This window comes from Pseudophryne corroboree, chromosome 12 (assembly GCF_028390025.1).
Source record: "Pseudophryne corroboree isolate aPseCor3 chromosome 12, aPseCor3.hap2, whole genome shotgun sequence".
In the NCBI taxonomy this organism is placed as follows: Eukaryota; Metazoa; Chordata; class Amphibia; order Anura; family Myobatrachidae; genus Pseudophryne; species Pseudophryne corroboree.
Genome location: NC_086455.1, coordinates 70,606,893 through 70,626,047, shown reverse-complemented (window position 1 = coordinate 70,626,047; position 19,155 = coordinate 70,606,893). Strand labels below are relative to the sequence as shown.

General features: G+C 48.0%; 1 protein-coding gene across 2 annotated transcripts; it reads right to left on the bottom strand.

Annotated features, from left to right (window-relative positions):
* Nucleotides 1-809: 809 nt before the first annotated feature.
* On the bottom strand, nt 810-18,891 carry VCPKMT (valosin containing protein lysine methyltransferase). 2 transcript variants are annotated; one of them, XM_063947621.1, is made up of 6 exons: nt 18,571-18,888; nt 17,666-17,776; nt 17,503-17,572; nt 17,302-17,421; nt 9,279-9,383; nt 810-8,515 (listed from the first exon to the last, which is right to left on the bottom strand). In XM_063947621.1, the coding sequence occupies exons 1-5, from the start codon at nt 18,804-18,806 to the stop codon at nt 9,279-9,281; spliced, it is 642 nt and encodes a 213-aa protein (XP_063803691.1). In that variant the 5' UTR covers nt 18,807-18,888; the 3' UTR covers nt 810-8,515. The 2 variants fall into 2 exon arrangements, with proteins under 2 accessions (XP_063803691.1, XP_063803692.1); XM_063947622.1 differs by lacking the exon at nt 810-8,515 and having other exon boundaries at nt 8,580-9,383; nt 18,571-18,891.
* Between the last annotated feature and the right edge of the window lie 264 nt (nt 18,892-19,155).

Sequence of the window (19,155 nt, the reverse complement as noted above, 5' to 3'; positions counted from 1 at the left end):
AAAGGTCGACCACACTTAGGTCGACAGGGTCTAGGTCGACATGAGTTTTTTCACTTTTTTTGGTGTAGTTTTCTCCGTACAGTGACCGGGAACCCCAATCAGTGCACCCACTTTGCTCGCCATGCTTCGGGCAAGGTGCCTCGCTGCGCTCAGCACAGGTTACCATTCCTAATTGTAGTCCACGTGGATCGCAAAGTATGAAAAACTTAAAAAAATGAAAAAAAAAGGGTAAAAACTCATGTCGACCTTTTGTCATGTCAACCTAGAGTCCCAGTCGACCTAGAAACCATGTTGACCTACTTACTGTCGACCAATGGTGGTCAACCTAGACACTGTCGACATAAGTCTGGTCAACCTAGAGACCGGATGCCGTTCATGTAGTTGAACGATTATTTGCAACTGTCCATGTGCAGAAAGCTCTGAAAACCCCTAGGGCACATGTATTACGCACAGAGTGTACACACAAAGGTGCTGCTGCGATCGGGTCAGGTGGTATGGAGTGTATCAGAAATGTGATGGGTGGTGACTGGGTGGTGCTAGACATCCACACAAAATTGTTCCGCTCAGTGGGCGTGTTCTGGGAGTGTCATGAGCAACTCAGCGAAAACGCAGACACATGACTGCCGCCATAGGAGGCCGCAGTCGGACAGAGAAATTGCAATGTCATAGGGCAAAGTTAAACAAAAGGTTCTTATTCCACAATATAGTGAGCTACATGATAGGTTGGCCAGGGGCAAATTTTACCTAGAGACTGCAGTCCCACCCCCCTCCCAATCCCCACCCTCGTGGCTTCCTATAGGAAGTACTAGCTGCTAATCACAGCTGGACAGGCAGTCCCAGGGGGAGACAGCCAATTTACCGCCTGTCGAGATCCCGGCGGTCAGGATACAGGTGCTGGAATCCCGACACCAGCTGAAATACCGGCGTACGGAGTCCCGAATATGACTTGGGGGCCCCCCCAACGCTAAAGAAAAATGAGGCGTTTAGTACCTTGTTGCAACGTGTGCCTGTGCCCTCTCCACAAGTGTTTTCCCTACATTCCTCCTTATGTGCCCCAAATGCCCCCAGTGTCTCCCCTGACATGGCTCCTCCACAGCAGAATGTTCCCTACATGCCCCCTGTCTGGCCCAAATACCCTAAGCATCTGTCACATGGGCCACCAGCAGCATGTGCCCAAAATGCCCTAAGCTTCTCTGTCACAAAGCCCCTGGCAGCACGTTCCACTACATGCCCCCGTGTGTCCCCATACAGTACTTTGCACTACATGACCATATATGCTGCACTACATCACTATACTACATACCTCTATACGCTACATCACTAAATATCCCCTATACGCTGCACTACATCCCATATATGCTGTACATCACTACTCGACATACCCTTATACACTGCACTACATCACTAAACTATATACCCCTATATGCTGCACTACATCACTAAACTTTATCCCCATATATGCTGCAGTACTTTACTGCACTACATCCGCCCAATACGCTGCACATCACTACTACATATCCCCCTATACACTGCACTACAATCACACTACATCCCCCTACACGCTGCACTTTACCACTAGACTACATCCTCTTATACACACTACACTACATCCCCTATATGCTATACTGCAGTTTTCAACCGCTGTGCCGCACGGCACACTAGTGTGTAGTGAGCATTTTTTAAGTGTGTCGCCTGAGTCACTGACCAGGTGCGCATCTGCCGCCATCAATTAACTTATAATTTCGGCTAGGCGGCTCAGACGTGGCCCGGGCCATGACCTAGACAGCATAGGTCATGCACACATGCCACGTCGGTGCCCCTTCCTAGTGCGCCCACCAGCTTAGAGCTGCTCCCTTCTCACCCTTAGTGCAGGCTCCTGCCACACGTTTGAGGCTGCTGAAGCTCCCTTCACTGAAGGACAGTGACAACGGAAATCCTTCTTTCTCACCAAGTGACAAGTAGGAGAGAGTGTTTTTTTTTTTTTTTCTGTAAAGGGCCGTTGTCTGTAATTATACTGGGGGACAATGTATTTGTTCTAATACTGTGGGGGCCAATGTATTTGTAGTATTGTGGAGGAAGTTTGATTTATTACTTTGGGGTCCAATAGGTTTGCACTACTGTGGGGGCCAGTGTGTTTGCACTACTGTGGGGGCCAGTGTGTTTGCACTACTGTGGGGGCCAGTGTGTTTGCACTACTGTGGGGGCCAGTGTGTTTGCACTACCGAGAGGCCCAGTGTGTTTGCACTACCGGGAGGCCCAGTGTGTTTGCACTACCGTGGGGGCCAGTGTGTTTGCACTACCGTGGGGGCCAGTGTGTTTGCACTACCGTGGGGGCCAGTGTGTTTGCACTACCGTGGGGGCCAGTGTGTTTGCACTACCGTGCGGGCCAGTGTGTTTGCACTACCGTGCGGGCCAGTGTGTTTGCATTAATATGGAGGTCAGTGTTTGTGTTTGATTGCTATGGGGCTAATGTGTGTGTGTTTTTTCCCCCATGGGGCCTTGCCATACTGTATCACTACACTGCACTACATTCCCCACAATAACATCAGAACATCTTAGTGCCTCCCTCCACATGAGCTTACCATGAGGAAGATCTCTCAGTCTCAGCACCTATGTCCTATGGAGCACCAGAAAGATTTGAACAAGGGCAGCATGGAGTGAAGATCCATTGGACAGGAGGGAGTCGAATAGTGGGCAGCAAGGAAAAGTGGAAGGAGGGGGCGAGCCTGGTCCTCTGGATGGGCGAGAGCAGAACAGACTAGAGGGTGGCAGGGTAGAGGGGAAGGAGGGTGGCAGGGTAGAAGGCTGGCCTGGTCCTGCAGAAGGGAGGGAGTACTTGGGTACAGCAGCTCACGGGTGGCTGGTCCTAGAGGAGGAACCAGCCCCCACTTACAACAGATCACTTGCAGCAGAGATTGGATGCACTCACTGACACTATGCTGTCCACCCTCCTCTCCTCCAGCCAGGCCACCTTCTTCTTTGTTATTGCCCGCATTGTCCTGCCAGCGTACTATAGTTAGTCATTCAGACTCGTTATTAGTACTGCTAATGCCTGCTGCGGGCAATTGGAAGCCACTTCTGTGTTGAGTATGCCAGAGCAACCTGGCTTATAGGGGCTGTAGCCAGTGTATTCCTTAGAAGCCAGGTTTTGTGCGCATGTGGATTTTTCACTACATTCCTGTTCCCAGTTTGTTCGTGTATGCATAATGGATGCACCCAACTGTAGTCGGAAATGAATAGTAGGCGGGCAGTGCCCCTCTCTCCACAAGGTAGGAGCTGACACTGATAGTGACCGTGGCTCCCATACGACCAAATTCCTGTGGGGCTCTTGCCAAAGCAGTGGCTAAGGTACGAAATAGCTCTGCCTACAATGTAACAGGTGATGGGTTCAAATCCTGACTATGACCTACCTCAAAGTCTCATCTTTGAACCAACTCCACCTACCCCATACAACTAATTCCATTAATACTCTTTCAGAGAAGTCAGTGTTGGAGAAAGAAGATGTGCTGTCACTGATCAGAATAGGAGGCATTCAGTACATATCGTGTGAGGCTATTTACTTTCTTATGCTAATATGAGATCTGCAAGAGCAGGGCCTTCTGCCCTCATGTGCCACTTACTTACACTATCTTATACTCTATACTCCCTTTGATGGCGCCTAACCCGTTTTTCCGTACATGTCCTATGTTGTCTTGAACTGTAAGTGCTGTTTTCTTATTTTGCTCATTTGTTTATATACTCTATAATGGGCGCTGCGGATCCCTTGTGGCGCCATATAAATAAAGGATAATAATAATGATGATATGTGCTTCTGCCCACTGTTTTTATATACACATTCACAATTGTTATCACCAGTACCTGGACTCGTCTGAACATGTACAAACGAGGGAGGGCCTCGTTAACGACAGCCTGCAGATGCAGCATGGGCGCCATTCCCCCCGCCGCCCCCCAACCACCGCTGCCTGTCCCGGCCGCATCGGCAAGTGTGTGTGCACTTGCCAATGCTGTCCCTTCCTCCGCCAATACCGGCATTGGCGGGGATTGGGTAGTTTATAGGGACCTTTACTAGAACACCATCACCTTGCTTCTGTATTGTATTATTTACACATGAATAAAACAGAAAATATCAGCAGCCCAGTGTGTTGTATACTGACAGATGATATGGTTGCCAGCCAAATCGGTCACTCTAACCAAATGATCACTGCACCATATGGGCACGCTGTTCTTTTGGCAGGCATGCAGGGACATGAATGGTTATGTCACTTGGGGGAAATTCATCAAATCTTGGAGAGAGATAAAAGTACCAATCTGCTTCTGTCATTTTACAAACTGGAATACAGAACTAAGGGCCTAATTCAAGGTTGATTGCAGTGTAAAAATAAAGCAGCCAATATTTACCCTGCACTTCTTGCAGCACGGCCCAACAACACGGCATCCCCGCCCCGCGAACGCCTCTGTCTGTCAATCACAGCTACAGCAGAGTGTAGACACTGAAAGCTGTATGGAAAAAGCTACTAAAGAACACTGTTCAAGCTAATGCTGGCTTCTGTAAGTTCTAATAATTATTACTACCAGTTATTTATATAGCACACACATATTCCACAGCGCTTTACAGAGAATGAAACAATTCTCTACTTTAATGAGCTCAAAACAAGCAACCTCAAATTTACTAGGGAGGTATAACAGAACTCTATGAACAGTTTAAAAAAGGAAAATGTATGTACAGTAGGAGGACATCAGCCGGTTGAGAAACATACTCAATGAGTGGAGAAACAGCTCCACCAGCAGGACAATGCCAGTCATTACCGTTTATAAGAAAGGAGCAGACTAGATCGGCCAAGTGGTTCTTATCTGCCGTCATAGTCTCTGTTTCTATGTTATGTGTGATAGAGTAGAACATTCTCTGTTTCTGTATACTTATTTTTAATGCTCCCGCCGATAATATATCTGGATGAACCACGTTTTACAAAACTGTTATTTTACCCAGACCGCTTATTCTGTATTAAATTTAGAGAGAACCCAAACAGACTCATTATCATGAATGCTTGTGCTGATCCTCATCCCAACATTGAAAGAGAATCTAGGTGACCTGTACAGGGACATGTGGAGTAATGTTTATACCTGGACGTTGTTATAGGTGGCTGCCATGGAAGGCTAAACGGACAACAGGAGCAGATACAAATAAGTGAATGGAAGACACGGCTCTTGCTGAGCATTAATGTTTTGTAGCCTATATAGAGATGGTCTTTGTTAAAGTCAATTGTTGTTCTTAGATGTTGGGACACACTTGCCATGTATAATGAAATCAGGATATGCACAGACCAGTACATGACACCTTTGTCTCATTCACGCGCAGACTGACTGGCTACACAGGAGGAGATGTATCATACCTTGGAGAGGGAGAAAGTGCCAACCAATAATCATCTCCCCCAGACTTATGGAGTTGGGAAGATAGCAGAAGCACTGAAGGAGACCTTTGGGTCTAGGCACACCCAGGCTTCTATACAGGAGGTGTCTGCCATGCTGTGGCGGAACTACTATTTATGAGAACTCTACCAAGACGGAGACCATTTGTTCTTGTTCAGCAAAGAAGCTTCCCTTGCCAAGTATGCCCAATATTAGTACCTAGTACACTATCAGGCAGAAGGGGCTGCTCTGAACCCTCGATCTGGGCAGTTACACAGACATTTCTGGATTACAGATACAGCAAGCATTCGTCTATTCTAACACGAGCAGCAAAACCAATATGTAGCCGTTTCCACAAAGAGACTTTCATATATATATTTTTTTAACTTGTGTTTTATTGAAAACGAGTTAGAGCAAAACTTGGCATCTGCATAACAAGCATTAGAAACGTACAGCCAGGATACAGAGAGGTCACAGTGATCACAAGGCATGTGTCAGCCAATCCTGATCTTCTATAAGTGCCAACCAGGCAGGTACAAAGACAACGGGGGCAGGGAATTACCAATCACAAATAAGCCATAGGGAGGTGTGGATCTAGCAGCAACGAACCAAAGGGAGACGCTTAGAGTTCCAAGTCATAAACTTGTACAATAAGCTGGTATCTAATGGATCCCACAACACAAATCCACTTAGTTTCCCAAAAAAAGAGGACTGCTGCTACTGAAGGAGGGTAAGGGCAGCTGTTAAGAGTCTAATGGTCAGGATTTATATTGTGTCAGTCTTTCAGGGTGCCAAGCTTATAGCAAATGAAAAGAGGCTAGCTGTAATAAAGAGGAGTAAATGAGATGCATGCTCTCAACAAGAAGCAGCCCCGATCAGTCCTTGCATAAAGCAGCAGTTGTAGACGCATCTACTACAGTGGTTGGGTATACAGGTGTCAGCTGGCCTGGATATATCAGACACTCCCACATCACGTACAGTACAGGTCAGTGCACCAATGGGGAAAGACTAGTTACAGAACATGGTGTATCAGGTTAGAGGTTTAACTTGCAATTAACGGTCACTCATTCCACCTCTTGAATAAGCAGACCATACATCTACTGGGAGTGAAATCAGGAGACTCGGGGTGCCACGCAGAAGTAATGGAAGATACAATGCCAGCTCAACCTAGTAGTCGTCTGATGTTAAGGCAAGTGGAGCACTGCCAGTAAAAGCTGCTGATCCCTGGCTCAGAGAACGGCCTCACATAGAGTGTACACCACTCAGGTGTACTCAGGCAAGGGCTCAGTAAGCTGGGGAAAGTGTGAACAGGTGCAGCGGCAGTGACTCATGACATCCAGGATAATAAAGTGATGTAGCTGTACGTAGATTGGCTACTCATCCTCAGGTTAGATATGCTGGTGGAAGATGCTGCGGAGTATGTGCGGCAGAACTCTCCTCTAGTACTGCCCTCTCATCAGCAGCTGTTTCTTAGAACTGTATTTTCACAAAGAGCGTCCTGTCTATTCCCCTTTAGGACTGCTGCAATGTCCAAGGTGGGGTGTGTGAAAAGATGGGAATTTTTATATTTTACATTTATTAATAAATATAATGGTCACTCTAGGTGCAGGGTGCTGATCTTGGAGGACAACATTTTGACGTGATGTATCGCTACAGCTACTGGTGCGACCACTTATCTTATAAAGCATCAGTTCTTTAGTGTAGGTGCTATCTGGAACAGTCTGCAGCAAGGGGAGTGCCCCTAATACAGTACCAATGACCCAGTCACAATAAGTGATGGGAGCACAGAGACGCATCAGACTGGGTTAAAGCTTCTACCTCAAGATTGCACATTAAACAAGCAGGAATGCATTCACATGAGGCGAATTCGCATCTACCCGAGTTCTGCTGCGCTGTCTTCAAACCATACGGTAAGCCTTAGGCAATCTGGCAGTTGAAAAGCTACAAATCTCAGCATGCCCTCATAGGGGATCCAGTCAGCATACTGGTGTTCGGGATGCCAGCAGCAGTAATCCCGACATTGGTCGCAATGCTGACACTGGGATCCCGACATGGATCAACATGCTGGCACCGGAATACCGACTGCCGGCATCCCGAAAGTAAGTATGCCAGGATCATGCTGTGAAGGGAGGGGGGGGGGGGGGTGGCGGAGGGCTAGCTTTAGGCTGTGCGGAGGGGGGTTATGGTGAGGCACCACAAGGGAGGGTTAGGGTTAGGCTGCAGGGGTGTGTTAGGTCTAGGCTGCGGTGAGGTGGGGTTAGGTTAAAGCACCGCCGGGAAGGGGGTGTGGGTGTTTAGAGTTAGGCTGGGGGAAGGGGGCGGCGGTTAGGTTAGATTAGGGTTAGCCTACTGACCTTCCAGGTGTCAGGATCCTGCACGCCAAGATGCCGCCGTTGGCATTCTGACCGACAGCATCCCAAGCGCCAGGATCTGGATACCATCCCTCAGATAGCATGGATTAACTGGAAAATGCATAGGCTGCCAAAGCCTTGTGTGGACCAATCTGTAAGTGATGTCACATCATATTAGTCACTGACACAATAAGTCAACTTAACACATCATCTGTCTCCCCTACTGGTCTCATTGCACCTCCTTCCACCAGTCACCACATGCCTGAGACCTTCTATCCCCGGCCTACAGGAAGCACCAGGCACAAACCAGCCTTGGGTTTGGAATTGCACATCGGAAACAGGACATCTCTAGTCTATTGCTTCTATTTAAATGTGGATATACATTCCTTTTAAAAAATAAAAAGGACACAGCATAAATGTAGGCTCCAACATCAAAGATGCTCAGGCCATCAGAATCAATGCGAAGGCCACCCAGCAGGAAAGAATTGGTAAGGCAGGAAATACCTTAAGCTCTCACCCAGTCATGCCATGTATGCACACAAGTGGCTGGCCATGCAGATTTTTATCCCATGACATTTTGAAATAAGTCAGTGATGGACCAGATAAGTCTTGCAATGTAAACGACTATTAGATCTGAGGATGACTTTTAGCCAAGTTTGGTCACCCATTTCCTGTCTCTATTCCCATCATTATCTGCTGATCCAGTCCAGTAATGCAAGAGGATGAGATGGTAAAACGCGGCCCCAATATATCACAGTCTGTGGAAAAAGGAGCAAGAAAAAGATAGGAGATATTACTTTGCCCCATTTTAACCCGTAACCACACTTTATGGGCAAACATAAGAGCAAATATTTCCAAAGCAGGACAAATATTTTGGGTTTAAACAATTCCTTTAAAATCAGAAATACAGTATATGACAAACTAGGAGGATATTAAAAATGATCTTTAAACTTTAAATACTAGGCGGGCCGTAACTGCGTTCCCAAGTATTCCAGCACAAATTCCGCACTGATAAACCCCATGTGTGAGCGTAACAAGCCCCTTGCGGGCTCGCTGCTCTCGCCACGGTGGCGACCACAAGTTCTATTCCCACTCTATGCACAAGTGGGAATAGTCCCTGTTTGTTGGATTTTTAGGGTGCGGGGTTGTCACATAACCGCATCCCGAGTGTCACACAACAAGGCAACTGATCTAAATGTTTGTGTATGATTACATATTGTTAAATGATTGCATAGATGCAGTGTGTGTGTGTGTGTGTGTGTGTGTGTAGCCTACACAAAACTTCAGAGACAAGTGTTACTATATATACTGTACATTATTATATTATGCAACGACAAGACAGTAGTTTTAGCACAGCGATTCCTACTTACAAATGCAGCACGATTTCAAATAAATAACACTAAAAAGATCACTATTCCTAACAGCAAGGCTTCATATGAAAGAGATAACATATAATAGATTTAAAAAAAAAACACTAAAACAGGGATGGATAACTGTATACAATATAATACTCGGGCTCACTTATTTTTTCCTGTAAACTTGTAGAATATGAATGTCTTCACTCCTATATTCTTCATCGTGTTTTTCAATGGACACTTCTTCATACTCAAAGTCAGTTTTTAGAAGCTGCAACAGGAAAGCAGATCAATACTGAAATAGGAACGTTTTGTAGTAATAGAAGAATGATTAGATACACAGATACACTTCCACTGAAATGTGCACATGACTTCCTAGCACTAGGACCCACTCGTTCTTTCCATGCCGTGGCAAACATCTCCAGGGATACAAGACATTCTGAACAATGTTCTGAAATACATATTTCCATTTGAACAGTATGGGGGCAATTTAATTGTGTCACGCCTTCCCTTCTGGCCATCTAAATGAATGGGCGTCTATCGGAACTATTCAATTGTTGATTCGATCAGACGCTAATGAGCATTTATCGCGACTGACAGCTCTGGGTTTATCCACCCAAAGTGGCTAAACTCATCTAAAGCTCTCCTTTGGGTGTTTTAAATTCCAGGTTAGGCCGCATTGGGAGCCCAAACTACGGACTTTTCACATTTTTTTTTCTCTCACCTCTGGAGGCTGCGAGAAAAAAAAAGTGTGTCTGCCACGGCTAATGGGTGTCCGATTGAAGCAACAACTGAACAGCTTAGATAGACTATGCCAAACAGCATGGGTATAAAGTGTACCGCCATGTGCACTGGATGCATAATGGCGCTGAGAGGTCATTAACGGATCAGTAGGCCTTTTCCTGGATCCCATTAAAATCAAAGATGAAGACTGCAGATAAAACCACATCCTTATTTTCTGTGCAAAGCTCTCAGGCAGCGCATATTCTGGAGGGATAATAACATTTAACTCTGGGGCAAGAGACTGGATAACTATTCAGCAGACTGAAGACTTTCCCAGGAGCCTCCTATGACCTTATGTATAAATATAACTATACTGAACATGGCTTTGCTGGTGCTCTGCTACTACTGGTCGCCTTAACACCCAGGCAGCAAACCAACCAATGAAAGGCAGTAACCCAGGGTCAAGGGGCAGCAGGCAACATACCTCACAGAAAATAAAAATGCAAAACAAAATGTATTCCTGCGACACTGGACCCCATATGTACGTTCTTTCCCTAGATCAGAGATTCCCAAACTCTGCCATTACAGTCCAGGTTTTAAGGCTATCCACGCTTGAGCACTTAATTAGTTAAGTACCTCGGACAATCTGATTTAACCTGGATTCAAACCTGGATATCCTTAAAACTTGGATTGTAATGGTGGACTCTGCCTTAGATATTTGTCTACAACTTTCTTTAATTGTGCTACTTGCAGAGATCACCCTTCAATTAAGTTGCCATAGTGTTGGTCAGTCTTACTGAGGTGTGATAGTCCTCATGTAATAATCTAGCATGGGGCATGGCCTAGGGGCTCAGATGAAGTAAGATAAACATGACTGAGGGAAGAGACATGCCAGACATGGGATCTGGTTAGGGTCGCGGCAGTCTAAATACAGACACCGGGATCCTGACATTGATCACTATCCTGGTCCCGGGATCCAGAACGAGGATTTGTTGGGCCTCGGGAGAGGAAAGCTGGGGGGGGGGGGGGGGGGGGGGGGGGGTTGGGTTCAGGTTGCGGTGGGGGAGGGTTAGGCTGTGGGTAGGAGGGGTTAGGCACCACCTTGGTGTCAGGATCTCCCTTGGTGTCAGGATCTCCAGCTTCGGGATGCCGCTGTCAGTATTCTGACAGCATCCTAAGTGCTGGGATCCCGATACCATCCCCCAAACACAATCTCTGTAGTAAGATAATAAAACTAGGCAGCATACTTTCCTCTTGGCACAATTAGGCAAAGAAATGGTTTGAAATCTCCATATCGAAGATATTTTGTATTCCTATTACATAATGGGGTATGAATCTAGGTGTGGCAGCAATTTATACATGAACTATAATAAGAATTTACTCACCGGTAATTCTATTTCTCGTAGTCCGTAGTGGATGCTGGGAACTCCGTAAGGACCATGGGGAATAGCGGGCTCCGAAGGAGGCTGGGCACTCTAGAAAGATTTATGACTACCTGGTGTGCACTGGCTCCTCCCACTATGACCCTCCTCCAAGCCTCAGTTAGGACACTGTGCCCGGACGAGCAGACATAATAAGGAAGGATTTAGAATCCCGGGTAAGACTCTTACCAGCCACACCAATCACACCGTACAACTCGTGATACTATATCCAGTTTGACAGTATGAAAACAACTGAGCCTCTCAACAGATGGCTCAACAATAACCCTTTAGTTAACAATAACTATTTACAAGTATTGCAGACAATCCACACTTGGGATGGGCGCCCAGCATCCACTACGGACTACGAGAAATAGAATTACCGGTGAGTAAATTCTTATTTTCTCTAACGTCCTAGTGGATGCTGGGAACTCCGTAAGGACCATGGGGATTATACCAAAGCTCCCAAACGGGCGGGAGAGTGCGGATGACTCTGTAGCACCGAATGAGAGAACTCCAGGTCCTCCTCAGCCAGGGTATCAAATTTGTAGAATTTTGCAAACGTGTTTGCCCCTGACCAAGTAGCTGCTCGGCAAAGTTGTAAAGCCGAGACCCCTCGGGCAGCCGCCCAAGATGAGCCCACCTTCCTTGTGGAATGGGCATTTACAGATTTTGGCTGTGGTATGCCTGCCACAGAATGTGCAAGCTGAATTGTACTACAAATCCAGCGAGCAATAGACTGCTTAGAAGCAGGAGCACCCATCTTGTTGGGTGCATACAGGATAAACAGCGAGTCAGAGTTTCTGACTCCAGCCGTCCTGGAAACATATATTTTCAGGGCCCTGACAACGTCTAGCAACTTGGAGTCCTCCAATTCACTAGTAGCCGCCGGCACCACAATAGGCTGGTTCAGGTGAAACGCTGACACCACCTTAGGAAGAAATTGGGGACGAGTCCTCAATTCTGCCCTATCCATATGGAAAATCAGATAAGGGCTTTTACATGATAAAGCCGCCAATTCTGACACTCGCCTGGCTGAAGCCAAGGCCAATAACATGACCACTTTCCACGTGAGATATTTTAGATCCACGGTTTTTAGTGGCTCAAACCAGTGTGATTTTAAGAAAACTCAACACCACGTTGAGATCCCAAGGTGCCACAGGGGGCACAAACGGGGGCTGAATATGCAGCACTCCTTTCACAATGTCTGAACTTCAGGTACTGAAGCTAATTCTTTTTGAAAGAAAATCGACAGAGCCGAGATCTGTACTTTAATGGAGCCTAGACTTAGGCCCATATTCACTCCTGCTTGCAGGAAATGTAGAAATCGACCTAGTGGAAATTCCTCTGTTGGGGCCTTTTTGGCCTCGCACCATGCAACATATTTCCGCCACATGCGGTGATAATGCTTTGCCGTAACATCTTTCCTGGCTTTAATAAGCGCAGGAATGACTTCTTCCGGAATACCCTTTTCCTTCAGGATCCGGCGCTCAATCGCCATGCCGTCAAACGCAGCCGCGGTAAGTCTTGGAACAGACAGGGCCCCTGCTGAAGCAGGTCCTGTCTGAGCGGCAGAGGCCATGGGTCCTCTGATATAATTTCCTGAAGTTCCGGGTACCAAGCCCTTCTTGGCCAATCCGGAAGCACGAGTATCGTTCTTACTCCTCGCCATCTTATTATTCTCAGTACCTTTGGTATGAGAGGCAGAGTAGGGAACACATAAACCGACTGGTACACCCACGGTGTCACTAGAGCGTCCACAGCTATCGCCTGAGGGTCCCTTGACCTGGCGCAATATCTCTTTAGTTTTTTGTTGAGGCGGGACGCCATCATGTCCACCTGTGGTCTTTCCCAACGGTTTACCAACAGCAGGAAGACTTCTGGATGCAGTCCCCACTCTCCCGGGTGTAGGTCGTGTCTGCTGAGGAAGTCTGCTTCCCAGTTGTCCACTCCCGGAATGAACACTGCTGACAGTGCTAGTACGTGATTTTCCGCCCACCGGAGAATCCTTGTGGCTTCTGCCATTGCCATCCTGCTTCTTGTGCCGCCCTGTCGGGTCACATGGGCGACTGCCGTGATGTTGTCTGACTGTATCAGTACCGGCTGGTTTTGAAGCAGGGGTCTTGCCTGACTTAGGGCATTGTAAATGGCCCTCAGTTCCAGAATTTATATGTAGGGAAGTCTCCTGACTTGACCATAGGCCCTGGAAGTTTCTTCCCTGTGTGACTGCTCCCCAGCCTTGAAGGCTGGCATCCGTGGTCACCAGGACCCAGTCCTGTATGCCGAAACTGCGGCCCTCTAGAAGATGAGCACCCTGCATCCACCACAGTAGAGACACCCTGGTCCTTGGAGACAGGGTTATCATTTGATGCATTTGAAGATGCGATCCCGACCACTTATCTAAGAGGTCTCACTGGAAGGTCCTCGCATGGAACCTGCCGAATGGAATTGCTTCGTATGAAGCCACCATTTTTCCCAGGACTCGTGTGCAACGATGCACCGATACCCTTTTTGGTTTTAGGAGGTCTCTGACTAGAGATGACAGCTCCTTGGCTTTCTCCTGCGGGAGAAACACTTTTTTCTGTTCTGTGTCCAAAATCATCCCCAGGAACAGTAAGCGAGTGGAAGGAACCAGCTGTGACTTTGGAATGTTCAGAATCCAGCCATGCTGTTGTAGCACCTCCTGAGATAGTGCTACTCCGACCAGTAACTGCTCCCTGGACCTTGCCTTTATAAGGAGATCGTCCAAGTATGGGATAAATAAAAACTCTTTTTTTTTTTTTTTTTTTTTTTTTGAAGGAGTATCATCATTTCTGCCATTACCTTGGTAAACACCCTCGGTGCCGTGGACAGTCCAAACGGTAGTGTCTGGAATTGGTAATGGCAATCCTGTACCACAATCTGAGGTACTCCTGGTGAGGAAGGTAAATAGGGACATGCAGGTAAGCATCCTTGATGTCCAGGGATACCATGTAATCCGCCTTGTCCAGGCTTGCAATAACCGCCCTGAGCGATTCCATCTTGAACTTTGTTATGTAAGTGTTCAAGGATTTCCATTTTAAAATGGGTCTCACCGAACCGGCTGGTTTCGGTACCACAAACAGTGTGGAATAGTAACCCCGTCCTTGTTGTAGTAGGGGCACCTTGACTATCACCTGCTGGGAATACAGCTTGTGAATTGCCTCTAGCACAGCCTCCCTGCCTGAGGGAGTTGTCGGCAAGGCAGATTTGAGTAAACGGCGGGGGGGGAGACGCCTCGACTTCCAGCTTGTACCCCTGAGATACTACTTGACGGATCCAGGGATCCACCTGTGAGCGAGCCCACTGATCGCTGAAATTTTTGAGGCGGCCCCCCACCGTACCTGGCTACGCCTGTGGAGCCCCCGCGTCATGCGGTGGAAGCAGGGGAAGAATTTTGATTCTGGGAACTGGCTGCTGGTGCAGCTTTTTTCCTCTTCCCTCGTTTGACCCGCCTGCTTTTTTGAAGCCGAAAGGACTGTACCTGATAATACAGTGCGTTTCTTAGGCTGTGAGGAAAACTGAGGTAAAATATTTTCATCCCAGTTGTTGCTGTGGATACGAGGTCCCAGAGACCAACCCCAACCAATTCCTCACCCTTATAAGGCTCTATGTGCCTTTTAAAGTCAGCATCACCTGTCCAGTGTCGGGTCTCCAATACCCTCCTGACAGAATGGACATTGCAATAATTCAGGATGCCAGCCGGCAAAATATTCCTCTGTGCATCCCTCATATATAAGACGACGTCTTATGTTCGCAAAATAGTATCCCTGTTTGAAAGGGGTACAGACCACGCTGCAGCAGTCTGCAGGTCTCAGTCTAGTACCTGAGTGTGTAATTACAGACTTCAGGATAGCCTCCTGCTATTTATCAGCAGGTACCTTCAAAGTGGCCGTATCCTAAGACGGCAGTGCCACCTTGACAAACGTGTGAGCGCCTTATCCACCCTAGGGGATATCTCCCAGCGTAACTTATCCTCTGGCGGGAAAGGGTACGCCATCAGTAACTTGTTAGAAATTACCAGTTTCTTATCGGGGAAACCCACGCTTTTTCACACTTCATTCACTCATTTGATGGGGGAACAAAACACTGCCTGCTTTTTCTCCCCACACATAAAACCCTTTGTTTTTAGTGGTACTTGGGTTAATGTCAGAAATGTGTAACACATTTTATATTGCCGGGATCATGTAACGGATGTTCCTAGTGGATTGTGTATATGTCTCAACCTCGTCGACACTGGAGTCAGACTCCGTGTCGACATCTGTGTCTGCCATCTGAGGGTTGATGGCCTTTGAGACGTCTGGGCAGGCGCGGGCTGAGAAGCCGGCTGTCCCATAGCTGTTACGTCATTCAGCCTTTTATGTAAGGAGTTGACACTGTCGGTTAATACCTTCCACCTATCCATCCACTCTGGTGTCGGCCCACAGGGGCGACATCTCATTTATCGGCATCTGCTCCGCCTCCACATAAGTCTCCTCATCAAACATGTCGACACAGCCGTACCGACACACCGCACACACACAAGGAATGCTCCAATGAGGACAGGACCCACAAAAGCCCTTTGGGGTGACAGAGTGAGAGTATGCCAGCACACACCAGAGCGCTATATAATGCAGGGACTAACTGAGTTATGTCCCCTATAGCTGCTTTTATATATTTTATACTGCGCCTAAATTTAGTGCCTCCCCTCTCTGTTTTAACCCTGTTCTGTAGTGTAGACTGCAGGGGAGAGCCAGGGAGCTTCCCTCCAACGGAGCTGTGAGGGTAAAATGGCGCCAGTGTGCTGAGGAGATAGGCTCCGCCCCTTTTTCGCGGCCTTTTCTCCCGCATTTTTATGGAATCTGGCAGGGGTTAATATACATCCATATAGCCCTGGGGGTTATATGTGATGTATTTTTGCCAGCCAAGGTGTTTATATTGCTGCTCAGGGCGCCCCCCCCCCCGCCCTGCACCCTCAGTGACCGGAGTGTGTGGTGTGCATGAGGAGCAATGGCGCACAGCTGCAGTGCTGTGCGCTACCTTGGTGAAGACTGATGTCTTCTGCCGCCGATTTTCCGGACCTCTTCTTGCTTCTGGCTCTGTAAGGGGGACGGCGGCGCGGCTCCGGGACAGAACACCAAGGACTGGGCCTGCGGTCGATCCCTCTGGAGCTAATGGTGTCCAGTAGCCTAAGAAGCCCAATCCGGCTGCAAGCAGGCGAGTTCGCTTCTTCTCCCCTTAGTCCCTCGCTGCAGTGAGCCTGTTGTCCCTAGTGGAAACGGGTCCCCCAGCAGGTCTCACTGAAAATAAAAAACCTAAATCTATACTTTCTTTCTAAGGGCTCAGGAGAGCCCCTAGTGTGCATCCAACCTCGGCCGGGCACAAGATCTAACTGAGGCTTGGAGGAGGGTCATAGTGGGAGGAGCCAGTGCACACCAGGTAGTCATAAATCTTTCTAGAGTGCCCAGCCTCCTTCGGAGCCCGCTATTCCCCATGGTCCTTACGGAGTTCCCAGCATCCACTAGGACGTTAGAGAAAAGAAGGAGCAACAAAATAGCATTTCATATCTCCCCCCCCCTCAATTACGCTAAGTAAGAGCATAAGGTAGAGCAGTGATTAGTATTGCTGCTTTGCAGGGTTGGGGTCATGGGTTCGCATCTGAGCAGGGCCTATCCATGCAGAGTTTTACATGCCCCACCACTTCCATATTTAATCCTTACTTTGTATGTTCTCAAACGCGCCAAAGATTTACTGGTAGGTAATTGGACTGGCGTTTGTGAGCTAAGAGATATGGATTTTAGCTCCAGTGGGGCAGGGCCAGAATATCCTCCGTACAGCATTGCTGATTATGTAGGCCAGGCATGTCCAAACTGCGGTACTCCAGCTGTTGTGAAACTACATATCCCAGCATGCCCTGACACAGTTTTGCTCTCAGAGAATGCTAAAGCTGTGTCAGGGCATGCTGGGATGTATAGTTTCTCAACAGCTGGAGGGCCGCAGTTTGGACATGCCTGATGTAGGCATAAGATTTACACTACTGCAATATCTCACCTCAAAAAACTTCCTTTCAATCTCTGGATTTTTACCAGTCATTCTTTCCTCATAGCAGCAGAAAATACAGGTCTCGTGCCCGGCGAGGTCCTTGAGAGTCTTCAGCAATGGTTTCAGGGACTGCATAATGAAGAATGATGCTGTAATCTGATCACGGAGCATCAACTACTAGTACTGATAATGCAATGCTATTATACAGACCTCCTCATAGTAGATGCAGTCAGCCATCAGTATGTAGTCAAGTGTGGGGAAGGAATCAGACACTTCTCCCCTACAGACAAAACATATTGGCATCACCAACAGCATTTTAGATGGTAAAGCGAACAACGTTTCCAATTCTTTTGAAAACCACTAAAATACAAACCATTTTAATACCTTCGCTTGGCAAGATCCAGTGATCAGATGAGAGTTACTATCAATGTTTGATTTCATCAGTTCTTGCAGTTCTTCTAGATCAGTCACAGTAACATCTGCCCTGAAATAAACAAAGTGCATGTGGTTTGGCAAATAGAGTGTGTGTGTGTATATCTCTCTTTCTCTCTACATCTCCCAACATGACCCTCTCCAGGAGGACAGAATGCTCCCTCTTGCTCTATGATTGCCATCACCTGTGCTGAACACCTTTCTTATCTATTAGCCTGTTCGAAACAGGTGTCGGCAATCCTAAACTAACACCCCTTTTCCACTAGATTTTTTAAACACAGGTAAATGCGCGGGGGCGCGCATTTACCCGTGTTTTTCCCTAGGGGAAACGGGTCCCCCGGCAAATTCCCGGATCAAGTGATCCGGGAATCCTACCCTGGTAGCTTGCCGGGTTGAACAGCTAGCTGTCTAGTGTGAACGGGAGCCGTGTCGAGGCTATACGGCTCCCGTTCACAGTGCATAGGGAGGTCGGCGCTGGGAGATCATGTGATCTCCCAGCGCCGCCCCTGCCACGTCACTAGCGCGTCACCAACCCGGCAATGGCCGGGTTGGTGAGCGCTGTCTGCAGGGGGCTGTAGCACGGGTCGCAGCCGTGTCAGGCGACACGGCTGCGACCCGTGCTATGCTAGTGGAAAAGGGGTATCAGAGAAAACTCCAGAAGCAGAGCATTGTATCCTTCCTGGAGAGGGTCATGTTGGGAGGTACGCATATATGAATCTATACAAGCTGTTGTGGAACTACGACTCCCAGCATGCCTCGCGTGGCCACATGTAGGTCGGCCTGAGACTGGGTAGAAGGTGGGGCCGCAAGTCATGTGACCACTCAGACGACCCGTCTCTCTCTTACCCCAGGGTGGCGGCCATGATGCCCACAATGCCGGTGCCGGAGCCCAGCTCCAGCGCGGATCGCCCTCTCAGCGAGCCCGGTTCCGTACACTCCCGGCGCTCCAGGAACTTGGATAAGACGATGGCGGCGTCCCAAACCACGCATCCCACATCACCGGAACTCAGCTGCCGAATCTCCAGCACGGACCCGTCCCGGCGCTCCACACACCTGATGAATATCCCGGCCGCTTCCGCCATGACGCCCCGGCGATCCCTCTGCTCTGCGCATGCGTGGCGCAAGGCAGGCGCTATGGGCTCCCTCCGCGCATGCGCACTGCTGTGCGCTGGAGAATCAACCCCAGCGGCTAACCTAGCCACTGCCGGTCATTAGGGGGTCTGTGTACGTGACGCTCGTTGACACCTTATCTCTCGCCAAGGCTTTGTAAATAGACCCCTAGGTTCCTGATTTAAGGATTAGAGAAGCTGTGACCATTATACAGTGACTGCAGTTATTTAATTAGGTTATGAATTATAACCTTCATAGTGTGAAATACAGTATTAAATGGCTAAAGACAGTGTTAGTGTTACAGTCGTGACATTATCATTG